Source organism: Notothenia rossii (assembly GCF_949606895.1).
Source record: "Notothenia rossii genome assembly, chromosome: 10".
Lineage (NCBI taxonomy): Eukaryota > Metazoa > Chordata > Actinopteri > Perciformes > Nototheniidae > Notothenia > Notothenia rossii.
In genome coordinates, this window is record NC_136908.1 from 34,783,369 (window position 1) to 34,802,530 (window position 19,162).

General features: G+C 42.4%; 1 protein-coding gene across 1 annotated transcript in view; it reads left to right on the plus strand.

The window, feature by feature from the left end:
- The window catches only part of LOC307021327 (tropomyosin alpha-1 chain-like), a 23,687-nt gene extending 5,049 nt beyond the window's left edge, over window positions 1–18,638 (plus strand). Inside the window, exons 3-10 of the mRNA XM_079653345.1 lie at window positions 1,518–1,651; window positions 3,233–3,350; window positions 13,748–13,818; window positions 16,686–16,761; window positions 16,847–16,909; window positions 17,055–17,124; window positions 17,885–17,963; window positions 18,408–18,638. Of these exons, the coding sequence (XP_079509471.1) occupies window positions 1,518–1,651; window positions 3,233–3,350; window positions 13,748–13,818; window positions 16,686–16,761; window positions 16,847–16,909; window positions 17,055–17,124; window positions 17,885–17,963; window positions 18,408–18,411 (615 nt within the window). The 3' untranslated portion in view covers window positions 18,412–18,638. The remainder of the gene's footprint in view (window positions 1–1,517; window positions 1,652–3,232; window positions 3,351–13,747; window positions 13,819–16,685; window positions 16,762–16,846; window positions 16,910–17,054; window positions 17,125–17,884; window positions 17,964–18,407) is intronic.
- Window positions 18,639–19,162: the final 524 nt, after the last annotated feature.

Here is a 19,162-nt window from a genome sequence, read left to right on the forward strand (position 1 = left end):
GGTACACTGCTTACAGAAATAAAAGCACAGACTTCTATGCTTATAACCAGTGGTGGGAAGTAACCAAGTACATCTACTAGTATTGTACAATTTTGAGCTAATTATACTTTACTTGAGTATTTCCATTTCATGCTACTTTATACTTCTATTCCACTACATTTAAAAGGGAAATCATGTAATTTTACTAATAATTTATTTAACACTTTTAAGAAAATGCATCTCTTAAAATTAAACTAGTGGAGTAACTCATTCTTAAAATAGTCTAATTATTAAAAGGTTACAATCAGAGAAGTAAAATGCTTCTTGATGCACTCATACTAACTAGAAATGTCACAAATATAATAAATAATTATATACACACATATAAGGCACAATCATTACTTTGTATACTTTAAGAACCTGCTGATAATACTTTATTATTCTCATGTAAGATTTTGAATGCAGGACTGTTACTTATAATACAATTTGTACAACAGTGTATTGGTACTGTTACTCAAGTAAAGCCTCTGAATACTTTTTCAACCACTGGTTATAACTATAGTTTCTTGAAGCAGCACCTATGGTGATCTACAATCTGAGAATAAAGGAAATGAAAACATTGCAGTCTGAAATCTGCCGATACTGTTCAGTTTCAGAGTCTTTGCTCAACAATGTCTCTCAGTCTTTATATAGAAGCCCAGCAGCTGTCAGCCGCATTGTTCTGCCTCCAGAGAAGGACTGGTACAAATACCATGTCAGGGCGTGGCATTATGTCAAGATGGATGTCAAGGGGTTTTATTTTTTTTTAAATCAAGCGCACATTAAAATATATCAAATCAAACTTTATTGATATAGCACTTTTCATACACAAAGGTAACTCTAAGTGCTTCAAAAACCAACACATAGATAATTTACAAAATACAATACTATCTCCCCCCTCCCAGGTATAACCAGAATAACAGAAAGCTTTTGATTGAAGAAAACCAACGCAGAATGGGAAAAAACTGGTTTCATATCAAAATAATAAAAATAAATGGTAAGGAATAAAATATGAATACAATCAGAATAAAATAAGAATAAAATGCAACCCAGTCAAGAGCCAATATGTTAATATGTTATCATTGGGATTTATTTAAAAAATAACATACATTAAGAGATTTCAAATCTTTAGTATTGACCTTGTTCCATTTAGCTGCGCTGCCCCCACCACTCTCAATGTCATTGCCATTGTAATTTTAATGTCAGGCAGTTACGTTTAACAAGTCAACTCCCCTATGAGGAGAATGCAAAAGCTTCCACACATACTTACGACCTTGGTGTCATGACTTTCTGATCTGCAGTCTAAAATTACAGGGTCATATTCAGCCTCTTAAAACCAGATATGCAGATCCTCGGCAAGCAACACATTTCCATAAGCTACAGTGTGTGAACAAATCATATTCTGCTTTACATTGGCTTCAGAATACATATACAAATGAATATGCATTGGCATTAGCAACAGTGGTTTTCTATGATCCGTCCTGACCGTGTCTGCTCAGGCTGAAGCAGAGGTGGCCTCCCTGAACAGACGCATCCAGCTGGTGGAGGAGGAGCTGGACCGAGCTCAGGAGAGGCTGGCCACCGCTCTGCAGAAGCTGGAGGAGGCGGAGAAGGCTGCAGATGAGAGCGAGAGGTGAAACATGCTGTGATTAAAGATACAAATATATCCAGCCCCTTCAGGAGTCACAGCAGCAACGGAAATAAGGGTTAAACATAGGATAGAACATCGTTTAACAGTATGAACAGTGGTGTAAAGTTACTAAGTAGATTTACTAAAGTACTTAGCTTGAGTACAGTTTTGAGATACTTGTACTTTACTTGAGTAGTTACATTTGATGCTGGATGAATGATGTGAAATATAATCAAGTGTTAAATCAGACTTTAGTTCCACCTGGAGTAAATTCACAAGCTACCCTGCAGTATACAAAGTCATTCAAACTAGCTGTACCTTTACCAGTTTTGAGAACACTTTCATGATCAATCATTCTAAAACATATCATATCTATTATTCTGAAATGGACCAATCTGCACAATGACTACTTTTACTGTCGCTACTTTCACTATATTTTGATGAGAATACTTTTCTAATTTCACTTGAGGAACATTTTGAATGCAGGACTTTTACTGTAACAGAGTATTCCTACACTCTGGTACTTCTACTTTTACTCAAGTACAAGATCTGAGTACTTCTACTTTTACTCAAGTACAAGATCTGAGTACTTCTACTTTTACTCAAGTACAAGATCTGAGTACTTCAACTTTTACTCCAGTACAAGATCTGAATACTTCTACTTTTACTCCAGTACAACATCTGAGTACTTCAACTTTTACTCAAGTGCAAGATCTGAGTACTTCTACTTTTACTCAAGTACAAGATCTGAGTACTTCTACTTTTACTCAAGTACAACATCTTAGTACTTCTACTTTTAATCAAGTACAAGATCTGAGTACTTCTCCTTTTACTCAAGTACAAGATCTGAGTACTTAAACTTTTACTCAAATACAACATCTGAGTACTTCTACTTTTACTCAAGTACAAGATCTGAGTACCTTTACTCAAGTAAAACATCTGACTACTTCTTCCACCTCTGAGTTTGAATAAACACAACAACAATAATATGGGACAATACAGAGTAGCTGAGCTTACACATATTCAGATATGTATTATTAATATTAATAATACATATCTGTACATGTCTATGTGCAAGTCTTACTTACTACTAACTAAACTACGAGACTGATTAAGAATCCACCACAGTCTGTGAAGACTGCTTTTAATGACCTGCTGACGGATGGTCCCGCACATACGGTGCAGCTGGTCAGGTCATGTGGCACGCATAGATTGGTTTAGCAAGGGATCATAATGTTACAGCAGACTTCAACCAAATGTAAATGAACTAATTCATCAATCTATCAAAGAATGTGTTCCATGTTGTTTTGAATTGACAAATAAATACTAGAACTTGACACACACTGAGTAACATGTTCCTCAACAGTCTAAGACTAGGCCTACAACTAAATCAGGTGCTAATATTAATACTTCGCATAGCATTAAAGCTTACATAATTTTGACAGTCTGCTGATAGCATTCATATATCAATGAATGTTCTTCTGCTACATAGGAAGCAATTCATATGCACATTGTCTAAGAAAGTTTTTTCAATTTTGAAAAGTTTGTACGATGCAAGAAATAACTAATGATTTGTGTGTGCAGAGGCATGAAGGTGATTGAGAACAGGGCCCAAAAGGATGAAGAGAAGATGGAGCTTCAGGAGATCCAGCTGAAGGAGGCCAAACACATCGCAGAGGAGGCCGACCGCAAGTATGAGGAGGTGAGTGTTCTGGGGGTTAGGGTTAGGGTTACTGCACAAGGTGGGGGCTGAGACACTTCAATGGTGACGCTTCTTCAGGAACCCAAAAAGTCATCATCTGAAAGGACTTTGTTTTACAGTATCAGTCATCGTATTTGATTTATATAGCCCAATATTACCATTAACACATTTGGCTTCAGGGGTCTTTACAGACGACCCAGCTAGAAACGTTTGGTTCTAAAAACATTCTGAGAATGTTACAGTCATTGTTCTTGGAAGGTTTTCAGCGGGAAGTTTTTGTTTGGTTCCGAGAACGTTCTTCTGAAAGGTAGGATAACGTTCTCTAAAAACATTCTTAAAATGTTTGGTGATAACATTGTTAGAACATTATGCCCTCCTATTCTTAAAACGTTTTTAGCGGGAAGTTTTTGTTTGGTTCCCAGAACGATCTTCTGAAAGGTATGATAACAATCTCTCAAAACATTCTTAAAATGTTTGGTGATAACATTGTTAGAACATTATGCCCTCATATTCTTAAAACGTTTTCAGCAGGAAGTTTTTGTTTGGTTCCCAGAATGTTCTTCTGAAAGGTAGGATAACGCTCTCTAAAAACATTCTTAAAATGTTTGGTGATAACCTTCTTAAAATGTTTTTGAAAACATTGTTAGAACATTATGCCCTACTGTTCTTAAAACGTTTTCGCCAGAAGCTTTTATTTTGGTTCCCAGAATGTTCTTCTGAAAGGTAGGATAACGTTCTCTAAAAACATTCTTAAAATGTTTTTGATAACATTGTTAGAACATGATGCCCTACTGTTCTTAAAACATTTCCAGCTACAAATTAGATTTTTTATGTTGCCAGAATGTTATTATTTTAGAGAAGGATAACATGGTTTATGTTAAAGAAATTATGCAAATGTTCTATGGTAACAATTTACTAAAATATGTTAACATTATTAGAACATAAAGACATAATATTCCTGTAATTGTTCAACTCAAAATTCCTGGGTAAGTGGACTGACCACTGTGGTCATTAGGATGATTATGATAGTTTACTTAACTATTGGAATTTGACTATTAACACATGTAAAAGGATGACACAGAATCAGCTGGTGAAAGTAACATTTGTTTATTAGAAAAGGGGAGCTGGGAGTGGAGGTTGGTTCTATATCGTATAAGGCTTCGCCCTCTAAGGCTATCACTATTGGGTAATCCCTCCTGCACGTGTGCAGCACTGACAGATTTAATCCACGCCCACCTATGACGTGGGCCCCACCTCCGGGCTCACTTCCGTATAAATAGGAAGTAGGCCCTACTATCTACTCCCACTTTTCTTCAGCACTCCGTTGCAGAAGCATTGTCAGGCAAAAACAGTTCTGTTAAGAGCTACTTACCGTAACACAAGCATTCCTCCTAAAAAGCTTCTGTTTTCCGGTAAAATGGAGACTGGACAGGAAAGTCAAGGCTGTGTCAGGGATTGCCTCGTATGCGGAACGGGCTACATTATGAGTTTTGACAGGCACTCACAGTGTGAGTCCTGCCTGGGATTAGAGCATGCGAACGCTGCTCTCAATCCCGGGGTGTCTTGCTCGCATTGTGCCCGTCTCCCGCTGGCCCTCAGACAGCAGAGAGCGGACGCTCTCGCTGCTGCGGCCGCCGAGGACGATTGGCACGTCCAGGAGGAGTACTCCGGGGACAAAGCCCTTGATTTCCTGGATCCGAGTGGAGGGCACGAGTCGGACGACTACGTCCCCTCCATTCAGGGATCACCGGGTGATTCCCCCATCATCTCTCCCCTCCGGACGGAGGAGACAGGTATGGGGCCCGGTGCAGGGCCGGTGTACGTCCCAGTGATCCCTATCTCCGGCGCCACGGCGTTGCCATCGATCGGTGGGATCCTCCTAGAACTTCCGGATATTATATCTAAGGCGGCCGCCTGGAGAAATCTCCCTGTTCCCCTAGCTCAGGAGAGCTCACCGCCGGATGATATGTCCGGGGTGTTCTCCCGGGTGCACAGGGTTAGGACTGACCCGATCTGGCCACGCTTCCCGGCCATAAGGAAGTACCAGGAGGGGGCAGCGAGGGACCCTGGAGCAATGAAAGCTCCGATAGGGACATACGTGCCCCTCACGAGAGTGGAGGGATTCACGGACGTGAATTTCCCGACCGTGCCTCCTCTAGAGCCGAACCTCACGGCATTCTTTGGGGCTAGGCAGGCCAGCACGGTTTCCGGACGGCAACCCATGTTGGCTGCCGCCAAAGATCGGTTTGTCGCCCGACAGACTGACCGCATGCATCAGTGTGCGTTCCAGGCGTCGGCGGCGGCAAACAATATAGCGTTGCTGTCAAATTCCATGGTGGAAATGTCAGAGCAGTCTAAAACCATGTCCTCAGTGGAGGCTGAGGAGATAGGTAAGGCGGCTAGTACTGCACTTACCCTGTGCGCAGCAGTCGCAGTCTTGCAGGCGCGGATTGCGACATGGGTGACACAGGTTCAACGGTACCTCTGGCTACAGCAGGGGAATATACCGGAGGGTGCAGGAAAGGAGCTGCTGGAGGCGCCAGTCAGTCCGGACGGACTGTTTGGGCCACAGTTCCACACCATGGTGGAGTCTATGAAATCTGCCGCGGAGCAGGCAGAAGACATAAGGCGTCACGCTAGCTGGCTTCAGGACAAACGTCCTCAGCAACAGCAGCGACAGCAACGACAGCACCCGCAGCCCCCGCAACAGTCTCAGCGAGGGCAGCGCGGGCAACGGCGAGAACAGCAACGGCGTCAGAATCGCCCTTCGGCAGCTGCAGGGGCTCCGTCCCAGGTCTCCGCTCCTCCGCCACAGAGACAGGATCTGCAGGCGTCGAGTCGGAGGGGAAAAAGGAACCCCCGCTCCTGGTCTGCTCCTCCGAGGGAACCTCCGAGGAAACAAAACCGAAGATGACTCTTTGGGGGGGTTATGTGGGAAGAGAGAATTTTGAATAAAAACGATTCAAATCTCAACAGTGTGTCTGTAGCAACTGTGTCTCACATGTCCCCCACACTAATAATAATAATAATAATCCTTATATTTATTATAGCGCTTTATCAATGACTCAAAGCGCTTTACAAATACACATTACATATACAGATCATACATATATGTAATGGTCATCTACTGTGGACAATACCCACAGGAGCAAGTTCAGGTGAAGTGTCTTGCCCAAGGACACAACGGCTTTACAGACGCAGCAGCGGCGGGTTTCATCCCCTTGATCAATGCACTGCGCCACACCGCCCATCTTCACACCTCAAAGTCATCGAGGCGTTTTTACAAGTACACATTGATATTATACACATACTGTGGACAATACCCACAGGAGCAAATTCGGGTGAAGTGTCTTGCCCAAGGACACAACGGCATGACGCAGTGGGGCGGGAGCGGGTTTCGAACTGGAGTTCCCCAACACCCCCTTGATCTGATGATCAAACGCACAGACCACTGCGCCACCCGTCCCTAGTACATTACACCAGTGTGACAGGCGCTGTGTAGATAGAGGCTGCCCTAATGAGCGCTCTCTATAATGTACAAACATTACTAGTCAGGCCGGAATAGTCATTACTAGTCAGGCCGGCTGCCATTAATCTATTGGTTAAAAGGCAGCGGGACTTGTTGCATATTCCATCTGTTTTTTCCTTTTCGGGTAAAAGACAGAAGGACTCGCCGTTTGAGCCAGCTGTTTCTAATCTGTCGGTTAGAAAACAGCAAGGCTCGCTGTATAAGCCTGCGGTATTTAACCAGTCGGTTAAAAGACAACAGGGCTTGACATTTAAACCGGCTACTTCTATCCTTTCGGGTAACAAGCAGCGCAGTTTTTTCTCTGTTCCAGTTGTGCCTACAAACAGTCGTATTAAGCCTAGCGCGGCTATTACGCACGAGGTGAATAGCACTGCACACACCTCCACGAGTTGGAGCATAAACCCGCCTCAGGGTCCTGTTGATGAGTCTTCTCCTAAACAGAGACAGGTTGAGAGCCGGTATGTGATGCAGCGTGTGGAGACCCCTTCAAAGCCCTTTAGGGCGGGGCCCCCCTTGGGTTGCTTCACGGGCAACGGCGGCAAGGGCTCTGGCATGGCTTGTCACCATGACTACCACAACACAACAAAAACAGGTACGCCTGCTCTCAGAGCGGTGCTCAGAGTGGAGGCGGCTATGTTTAATGGACGGATGGATGAGCAGGCTGATCAGCAGAGGGTACTCTCTGCAATTTGCCTTACCCCCCCCCCGCAGTTCGAGGGGATTCAGGAAACGCTCCTGTCATCCCAAGAACAGTGTCTTGCGCTCCAGTCAGAGCTGCGGAAACTCCTGTTAAAGAAAGCAATTTCCAGGGTTCCTCAGGGGAAAGAAAATCGGGGGTTTTTCTCCCGTTATTTTCTTATCCCGAAAAAGACCGGGGGGATGAGACCCATCCTAGATCTGTCAGCATTCAACAGGGTGATAATGAAAAGACCGTTTCATATGCTGACAATCAAACAGGTAATGGAGTGTGTTCACCAGGGAGATTGGTGCACCTCCATAGACCTGAAGGATGCTTACTTCCACATAACCATCATCCCAAAACACAGGAAATTCCTGCGTTTTTCATTCCAGGGAATAGCGTACCAGTTCAATCGACTGCCGTTCGGATATTCTCTGGCTCCACGCACTTTTTCAAAGTGTGTAGAGACGGCGCTGGAGCCGCTACGCAGAAGAGGGATGAGAGTGTTATTTTATCTGGACGACCTGCTATTGCTGGCCCGCTCCAGAGAGGAAGCTGCTTTACAGACGGTACAACTTGTAGAGTTGGTGTGTAGGGAAAGGCTTGGACCCCGTTACGTGTCCCCTGCCTCACGTGCTGTCATTCCTCCAGCTGTTGCTGGACAGGAATTTGGCTTATAGCACGATACAAACATATGCCGCTGCCATTTCTTCATGCCACGTAGGTTTTGAGATCAGCACGGTGTTCAGTCACCCTCTGACAAAACGTTTTCTACGAGGAGTACAGAGACTCAGACCGGTGTCACGCGCTTTAGCGCCTCAATGGGATTTGGCTTTAGTGCTGCGCGCACTGGGTAAAGCTCCTTTTGAACCATTAGATCAGGTTCCCCTGAAGTTTTTGTCAGTCAAAGTAGCTCTGCTTAGCTCTGACATCAGCTAAAAGGGTGAGTGACTTGTCTGCTCTCTCGGTGGCTCCGTCGTGTCTCCAGATCCAAGGAGATGGCAGCTCAGCTGTATTACGCCCGAACCCGGCGTTTATGCCAAAGGTGATAACAAGCTCTTTTAGATCAAGAGTGATAACCTTGAAGGGCTTCTTTCCCCCTCCTCACATATCGGAGGAAGAAGCCACTTTTCATCTCCTCTGTCCCGTGCGCGCGCTGGCAGGCTATATTGCACGCACGGCTGCTTTACGCAAATCCCAGCGTCTGTTTGTACATTATAGAGAGCGCTCATTAGGGCAGCCTCTATCTACACAGCGCCTGTCACACTGGCTATGTGAGGCGGTGTCACAGGCGTATGTCTCCTCTGGGTTGGATCCCCCGGAGAACATTAAAGCGCACAGCACCAGGGGAGTTTCAACCTCTACGGCGTTGCACGGAGGAATGACAGTGGAAGACATTTGCACGGCTGCATCTTGGTCTTCACCCTGTTCTTTTATTCGTTTTTATTTGAGGGATGTCTCCCATTCCTCTCTGACACATTCAGTGCTGAATAGCCTGTCAGAATGACTAATGTCGGGGTTTTTTAATTGCGTGCCCTCTCTCCGGCCGGTAGGCACTTAGAGAGCTGCCCTTTTCCCCCCTCTCTTGATCGTTTTATTTAAAGGAGACTCGGTCTCTATCTCTTATAAACGATAGGTAGCATAAGTAAGCCTACCCTCGTTCCCTTATGGAGAATATTCATTTTTTAAATGATATATTCCCTGGGAATGTGATGCTCCATTTTTACGCAGGACGAAATGGATATGGGTTATTAACTGAGTAGGTGTGTTTTGTGCTTCTGGTAACGGACGGAACCAGTGGGGCGTAGACTACATCCTGCTTCGCCCTTAACCCAATAGCGATAGCCTTAGAGGGCGAAGCCTTATACGATATAGAACTGGGGTTACGTAATGTAACCCAGCTTCTATGAGTATAGGCGCAGCCCTCTAAGGGTCGGGCCCCACTGGCTCCGCGAATAGCTGAAGAAAAGCTGTTTGTGTGGGAGTAGATAGTAGGGCCTACTTCCTATTTATACGGAAGTGAGCCCGGAGGTGGGGCCCACGTCATAGGTGGGCGTGGATTAAATCTGTCAGTGCTGCACACGTGCAGGAGGGATTACCCAATAGCGATAGCCTTAGAGGGCTGCGCCTATACTCATAGAAGCTGGGTTACATTACGTAACCCCAGTTATGGTAGCAGTGGGAAACAGTTGTTCCAAGGTGGGTAGAGAGGCCTGGCTGGTCTTGGGAGTGTGGAAGGCCTTGGATTCCTCCTGGGAGAGACACAAAAATCAGTGTGAGGCAAAAGCAGGCAAAGTTGTCAAAGAATATGCTGGTAAAAAGCTAGAGCAGCATGCAACAAACCGTTCACGGCAACAATCCAGCAGGGAATGAGTGCAGGCTGCAGATTTTCATAGTGTGGCTGACGAGCAGGTTGCAGGTGTGGTTGATTGGAGATTGCTCCCAGCCGTGTAGAGCAGACCAGCAGGCAGAGAGAGAGACACACAGTAGAAAAAAACACATACAAACACTAACAGGGGTTTCAGGGACGGGCAGTGATAGTCGGTCCGTTCTTCTATATGTCTGTCTTTGGTTTTCTAAGTGTTATTCGATCCATATGACAATAGAGATATATGCATAAACAACAAAAACACTTGGGGTATAATGTTCAAAGAATGTTATCACCAAACATTTCAAGAATGTTTTTAGAGAACGTTATCCTACCTTTCAGAAGTACATTCTAGGAACCAAAATAAAACTTCTCGATTAAACCATTCCTAGAACAATGAATGGTAACATTCTCAAAATGTTTTTAGAACCAACAATGTCTAGCTGGGAACTCAGACATGCCTACGCAAACATGCAATATCATGAATTACGTGCTTGTTTTTTTCTAAAAAGGAAAATGTGGTGACATCAGATTTCTTTTAAACATCCTTTTCAAACAAATGCAACAACTTTGTTTTTTAAAGCGCACTACAAATAAATCTGACGTTGACCATGACCCTGTTAATATTTCTCATCACAGGAACATTTTATAAAAAAATAATAACCTCGTGAAAACATTATCCAAATGTTGCTTTCAAAATGTTCTTCTTTGGTTATAATGTAACATTGAGGGAATGTTCTATAAAAGAACATCTTTAATGTGTTACCCTAACAACGTCCAAAACACATTCTTAGAATGTTGGAGGCAAAACGTTCCACCTTTGTTGACTTATCACATGAAAGGCCTCAATAACATCCTCAAAATATCCTCTGAATGTTGCAGTTAAAACGTTATGTCTTAGTTAACCTTAAACCTTATAGGAACATTATTTGAAATAATAAAAATCCTAAAAAGGTTATGTGAACATCAGTTTAAAACGTTTATTTAAAACCTTATTAGAACCTATAGGTAACGTTAGCCAAAGTTGTGAGAACGTTCCCCGCTAGCTGGGATGTATTTATTATAAACGTTAGTCCTTAACATCTATCACTGTGTATATCACCATTCAAACATATTTTAAAAGTTGAACAAACCACACAGCTCCGTGAAATGTTGACTTTATTTAATAATTTCAGTAAAAACTAACGTTCATATTTCTCTTTTTGATTATAATACTGATGAACGTTCAAAACAAAGCACTTTGGCAACTTAACACATACGTTTCAAAATGCTTAATAAGCACCGTAAGTTTCATGATATAATTTCTCCGTCATAATCGGTTGTTTCTGTGAACGGCCGACTGTTGTGTGATGGCAAATGCTGCGGCTGCAAGGCATTGTGGGGCAGCATTTTCTCCTCTCCTTTCGGTGAGGGAGGTCCAGTGGTTCCTACGCTAAAGGAGGTTATAAAGGAAGTTTGAAACCTCCTTTCCTATCATGTAGAGAATTCGAACGGCACTTATTATTAAGATGTATGCGCTCATACATCTTAAGAAAGTTATCACCAAAAATGTTAAGAATGTTTTTAGAGAACGTTATCCTACCTTTCAGAAGAACATTTTGGGAACCAAAATAAAACGCACCGCTGAAAACGTTTTAAGAACAGTAGGGCATAATGTTCTAATAATGTTATCAAAACATCTTAAGAAGGTTATCAAAAACATCTTAAGAAGGTTATCACCAAACATTTCAAGAATGTTTTTAAAGAACGTTATCCTACCTTTCAGAAGAACATTCTGGGAACCAAAATAAAACGTCCCGCTGAAAACATTCCTAGAACAACGAATGGTAACAAACATTTCTAGCTTGGACCTCACACACGCCACCGCAAAAATGCAATATCTGGTTACAGCTTATCATGAATTACAGGCTTGTTTGTTTTTTTCAAAAGTAAAATGTGGTGACATCAGATTTTTTTTAAAACATCCTTTTCAAACAAATGCAACAAGTTTTGTTTTAAAGCGCTCTAGAAATAAATCTGACGTTGACATGACCGTTTTAATATTTGCCATAACAGCAACGTTTTATAAAAAAAGAATAGCATCCTGAAAACGTTTTCAGAATGTTTCTTGGAGAATGTTCTTCAATTGTTATCATGTAACATTGAGGGAACATTTTATACAACCCTTTCTCTCATCTCAGGCCTCAATAACTTCCTGAAAACATTTTTCAGAATGTTGCTTTGAAAATGTTCTTCGTTTGTTATCATGTAACATTGAGGGAACGTTTTATAAAGAACATCTTTAATGTGTTACCCAACAACGTCCAAAACACGTCCTTAGAATGTTGCAGGCAAAACGTTCCACCTTTGTTAACATATCACATTAAAGGAACATTTTATAAAACACTTTCTGTCATCTCAGGCCTCAATCACATCCTGACAACATTTTTCAGAATGTTGCTTTGAAAATGGTCTTCATTTGTTATCATGTAACATTGAGGGAACGTTTTATACAGAACATCTTTAATGTGTTACCCAACAACGTCCAAAACAAGTCCTTAGAATGTTGCAGGCAAAACGTTCCACCTTTGTTAACATATCACATTAAAGGAACATTTTATAAAACACTTTCTGTCATCTCAGGCCTTAATAACATCCTGAAAACATTTTCAGAATGTTTCTTGGAGAATGTTCATCATTTGTTATCATGTAACATTGAGGGAACATTTTATACAACCCTTTCTCTCATCTCAGGCCTTAATAACATCCTGAAAACATTTTCAGAATGTTGCTTTGAAAATGTTCTTCATTTGTTATCATGTAAAATTGAGGAAACATTTTATAGAGAACATCTTTAATGTGTTACCCAAAAACCTCTAAAACACGTCCTTAGAATGTTGCAGGCAAAACGTTCCACCTTTGTTAACATATCACATTAAAGGAACGTTTTATAAAAAACTTTCTGTCATCTCAGGCCTTAATAACATCCTCAAAACATCCTCTGAATGTTGCAGTTAAAACGTTATGTCTTAGTTAACCTTAAACCTTATAGGAACATTATTTGAAAAAATAAACATCCTAAAAAGGTTCTTTGAACATCAGATTAAAAAATTTGTTTAAAACCTTACTAGAACCAATAGGTAATGTTAGACAAAGTTGTGAGAACGCTCCCCGCTAGCTGGGTATACAGTGTACAACCACCTCTGTTCTAAGGAACAATTCCCCCCCAAAAGGAAAATATTTCACAAACCTCAGAAAGAGCAACAGAGAAAGGATGGTCAGGTAGATGTGCAAAATAATGTGTACAGAATAAACAAGAAAATAAAGTGCACATTATTCAAACTGTATGTTTTGCTGACAGTATTTACATTTATTTAGCCATAAAGCCATTGTTGTGGTGCAGTAAGAAAACCTGGAAATAAGTTAGCATTTTAACACTGCAGGTTTCTTCTGAACGTGTCTTTGCTTAGAGGTATGAACTCTGGTAACACAAGCAGAAGAGATTCAAACTCGTCAGTAAATACCTCACTGGTGAACGTCTGAAGCTTCTATTAGTCTTAAAACAGCGGTTGCTCACAGGTGTCTAAATGAGACGACTAAACGTCATCACGCCGAACATTAGCCACCTTTAGCTTTGAGGTGCATGGTGACATGAAGTCATGTTGGCCTACAGAAACATCCCGTCTCTGCCCCCCCTGAATATTAAGTCACAATAAGATAGCTCAAACTGACAAGTCCACATACTAAACTTTCACTGGGGATTGTCAAAGATTTGATTATGTTATTTACGACTCTGTTAAGTATGAAACCTCATAGCATAAACATGTAATGCTTTTGTCCAGGTGGCTCGTAAGCTGGTGATTGTAGAAGCAGAGCTGGAGCGCACAGAGGAGAGGGCGGAGCTTGCGGAGGCGTGAGTATCTATATAATGGCCATTTATTTGAGTCTGTACATGTCTTTGGGTTCAAGACAGGAATGTCCTCCTCAGCTAAATCTATTGTGACGAACAATGAATTTTGTTTTGCTAACAAATAAAACACGTTCTTTACCTGTTTCGAGTCACTGGATAATTCTGAAAAATGCACTGAAATGCTTGAAACCATAATACCTGCTTCCTCTGACAAAATGACCATCAGTGTCGAAGAGGTCAGAAAAACATTTCAGTGCACCAACACCAAGAAAGCGGCTGGGCCAGATGGGTGCAGCGGTTTTCTGCTGAAAAACGTTGCTACTGAGCTGGCTCATGTGTGGCAACCCATCTTTCAGGCTTTCATGGACACGCACACCATCCCTCTGTCATGGAAAACTTCACACATCAAACCGCTGCCCAAAATGCCATGCCAAAAAGAACATAAGGACTACAGACCAATAGCCCTCACCTCAGTGATTATGAAATCACAAGAAATAATTCTGCTCCGATTTCTTATCAGTACAACACAAGACAAACTGGATCCATACCAATTTGCCTATAAACAAGGGTGCGGTACGGAAGACGCTGTGGCTATTTTGGTTCACATCATCACTAAACATTTAGATAAACGCAACACCTATGCAATAGCCCTCTTCCTAGACTTCTCATCAGTATTCAACACAATATAAGCAGACATCTTGGTGTCAAAAATGGCCAAAATGGAATCCATACCTGATTTACTGGTATGCTGCTTTCCTCACTAGTAGAGAGCAACTTGTGAAGGTTAACAAAACCCTGTCATCTGCCACCACAACCAATGTAGGGGCCCCCCAGGGCTGTGTGAGTTCAGCTGTGCTCTTTACTCTATACACTGATGATTGTCGTACCAACACACCAAATCAAGTCATCATTAACTACTCTGATGATACTGCAATAATATCTCTGCTCAGTAACACAGACGACCCTGAGCTGCACCAACAGGCTGTAAATCAGGTGGTGGAGTGGACTGATAACAAAGCTCTTGAGATCAACACCAAGAAAACTGAGGAAATCATTTTTGGCTCACCATCTGACTCCCATAAAGTCCCCATTGTCCTCCATACAGATGAAATCAAGCAGGGAGTTTCATAAAAACACTTGGGTGTAATGATTGACCATCTGCTGTCATGGAAGGATCACATTGAATATCTGTGCAAAAGGACAAAACAAAGAATTGATTTTCTCCGCCGTCTTAGGTCTTTTGGGGCGAGCAAAGAAATTCTTCTGTTGTTCTTTACATCTGTGATCATGTCTATTCTGCAGTACTGCAATACTACCTGGTACAAATGTTTGTCAGCAGCTTTAAAATCAAAACTGCTCCACCTGTTAAAAATCTGCTCAAAGATTGTTGGTCAACCCTGTCAGAGACTCTATGACTCATCATAACAACCTAGTGAGGCTGTCCAACAACATCATCTCTGACCCAAACCATGTTCTGAACAGTGAATATGAACTGCTACCATCTAATCGGAGATACAGGGTCCCACCATTCAATAAGGTCAGACTGAAGCATCCTTTGTGCATCCTTCAATCCTCACAGTAAATACAGAGCTGATCCCAGATCAGATGCACGCTGAAGGCTCTTTGAGCATGTTTTCTCTCACTGATTGTGCTGTTATGTTAAATGTTTTTTGTTTGTGTTTCATGTATTGTGTCTGGATACTTGTCTGTTCATGTTGGACATGGAGCTGCTGTGACGTAAGTCAAATTTCAGACTTGATCTGACAAATAAAGTAATATCGTATTGTAAGTTCAACGGTCATTTATTGTCATTTCACAAACCAGGTTTCCACAACGAAATGCAGCTGTGCTCTCTAGGTCACTAAATCATGTATTTCCTTTTGTGAAATGTGATCAGAAGTTGATCATCTGAAGGATAGAAGCCGCTCTGTGGGCTGGTGGTACCGCAGAAGATACTTCTTACACACTTTCCAAAACCTTCTCACAAAGGGCCTCTGGAACTGCCAGTCAGATTCCTGGAGGACTCAGTTCCCCTCTGTCTTTGCCTCCCAGCATCCTTTGACCTCCCTGCTCTCTGAGACTTGGATCACATCAGAAAATCCCCCGGCTGCTCTCTCCACAGCCTACTCCTTCACTCTTTCTGTCCTCTCACCTTACGGCAGATATGCCAGTCCCCTCTGGCTCACTGACTCACAGAACCATCCAAAGGGAAGCTGAAAGGAAATGGTGGGAGGTAAATTGCAAAACACCAGGACAACCTCTTTCCCGATCAATCTCTTCTCTCCTTTTTCTCTTTTTCTCTTTCTGCAGCTAAAAGCACATTATTTCAATCTAAACTGGAATCTTCCCTCCTCCTTGGTGCATGCTCCTTGGTGCACGCTCCTTGGTGCACGCGAGCACGCTCCTTGGTGCACTTGGTGCACGCGCCTTGGTGCACGGCGCCTTGGTGCACGCGCCTTGGTGCACGCTCCTGTACTGTTAGCGCCGGAGCCTCGCAGCGGGGAAACTGTGGCGCGCATAGTTCTGCCGCATTTGCACATAATACCAATTGCACCGCATGAGAGGAGGCCCCCTCCGCAAGGTCTGCGCAGTCTGCGTGATCTGCGTGTAGGGAGGGGCGGGCCTGTGTAATGGCATTCATTCCCGCTACATTAGATACCTTTCTGTGATGCGGCGCCCTGTTATACTGCGTTTCTGTATTATAGTAATGGTTTCTATAGCCGTGACGTCATAATAATGGTATTAAGAGGTGGGTTTATTTAGGTAGGACACTACTGAAGGCCTAGGGTTGAAATGCACAGCCCACTACTTTTGTCCAAACTAATCTGATGTCCCTTTTTTTCTCCTTCCTTCCCTAAACCCTAAACTAGTAAATGTGCTGAGCTGGAGGAGGAACTGAAGAACGTCACCAACAACCTGAAGTCTCTGGAGGCCCAGGCTGAGAAGGTAGTGACAGAGAGGAGGATTGTGACATCTGCGATCAGGTCATGAGCATAAATCACAACCTGACTAATCTTCTTTCTCATTACAGTACTCTCAAAAGGAGGACAAGTATGAGGAAGAGATCAAGATCCTGACTGACAAGCTGAAAGAGGTGAGGAAGAAGGAGTGATGACTAGAAGATATTGTAAACCCTTTATTTAAATGGCAGTTCCTTCATTAAAATCCATTGTACAATCTAGAGTTGTTGACCAAACATGTATTCTGATTTGACGCTGACTCATGCTTTGTCTCCTCAGGCTGAGACCAGGGCTGAGTTTGCAGAGAGATCTGTGGCCAAGCTGGAGAAGACTATTGATGATCTGGAAGGTACAACATTCATTGCTCATTGAACCAGTAGGCTACTACCTGCATCCTTTAAATAGACTTAAGAAAAAAAAGGAAACTACTATACATAACAACACTGAATTTGGACACATGATTTGAGATGTGGTGATAGCAGTCTTCTGCTTTGAGCAATAGCCTACTAGCTTAACCATAACAGGAAGTACGATGACAGTGACTCGAAGTGCTACAGAAGACAAGAGAAGAAGCTGAGTCGTATTATTTAGGTGTTATCACAAGATGTTTTAAAGAAATCAATAGTTTTTGTTGTTTTATGAACAATTTCATATAAATGAGTAGGGAAATGGTTGCAAGGTGATTGCATTTGTCAGCTTAGGTTTACAATTCAAATTGTGGATTTCATTCAGTGTTTACAACAAAATGGCTTCATTTTTGGAACAATTGCTAAAACCTACAGTATAGAAAATGATATGTTACATTGGATGGACACTTTTTCCATCATTAAGAAAATCATGAGCATTTTTCCACTTGTGTCCAATTCTGTTTACAATTCCAATTCAAATATTTTTAATTCCTACCACGACCAATAACAGTTACAGCTTTTCTAGATTAATTACGCTTACTTTTGACATTTTGACATTTGCTCGTTGGAAGTTTTTTCTAATTGAGAGTTTTCTATAAAATGTCAATCCATGACTTTACATGTATTTATATTTCATATTCCACAATTCCAATAATTTCCTCTCTTATTTGTGTCCCTTTTCCTTTGCAACACACCTTTCAGATGAGCTGTATGCACAGAAACTCAAGTACAAAGCCATCAGTGAGGAACTGGACCACGCACTCAATGACATGACCTCCATGTAAGTACTGATTTGTGTCATTCCAGTGGGAATCTGACTTAGCATGCATGCTTTTAGGGGGAGGTCAACATGTACAAAGGCTGCGGAATGAAGAGGATCTAGTAAATAAGACCTTACAGTACAGTACAGGTCTAACTTGTTTTTAATTCAGGAGTATTTCCTTTAGTCCTTAGAAAGTCACAGTCTTACAGAGCACAGGGACAGACTTGGTGCAAAGCTCCTTCAACACTACCCCCTGTTAGAAAATTGCTTTGCAATTCTCAGGAATTTGCTCTGGCAGTTATTTATCAATGATGTCACCATTTGTTGTCTTTGTGAAACAAGCCATGACTCTATTCCTCTACAACAGACCTGTAACAGCCTTCTGCTGCCTTCTTGTGTTGCTTCCATCACTAATGTGGACACACACACTTCATCACTGTCTCTTGTTTCTTGTGTCTTCAGCTAAACATCCAGAAGCTCCACCATCCTGTCCTGTCGTGGTTTCAAGACTCTGCACCCAACCCCGTTCCTTTTATCACATGTCATCTCTCTTTCCTCATTCCTGGTAGCCATTGTTCATTGTTTGTTTTCTCTAAAGGAATGTTGTCCGTCTGAATTCACTCTTCATCGTACTTCTGTATCACCTCTGTTCTGTACCAGAGTAAAACAAGAGAGGGGAGAAAGCTTGAGTTACTGCTGTGTCTACGGCTGCTTTTATTATTCACTGAGCCACAAGTTGCTGCTGATGAAACATGCGTGAGAGAGTGTGTGTGTGTGTGTGTGTGTGTGTGTGTGTGTGTGTGTGTGTGTGTGTGTGTGTGTGTGTGTGTGTGTGTGTGTGTGGACCCAAATGCTGGAGACAGATTCTCCTACCAGAAACTACCCTTATTTAAAGGATCGGTCAAGACAAGGCAAGACAAAGCAGAACGAAACCTCCTGATGTTTGAAGAACAAGAATCCGACTAAGACTAAACAAGACCCAACACAAGCAGAATGGGGGGGTGCAGGTGAACAGAAGGTCAGATGGTTGCAGGGCTGATGGGGAACAGATGGAACTGATACCATCATTGGGACCAAAACTTGTTCCCATTGACTAACATTAGCCGCTTTCACACCAAGTACTTTGCCGTACTTAGTGCCGGCACTTAGTGCCCCGGCACTTATTACCCCAGCACTAAGTACCAATCGCGTTCACACCGGAGTACTTTTCCCTGAGG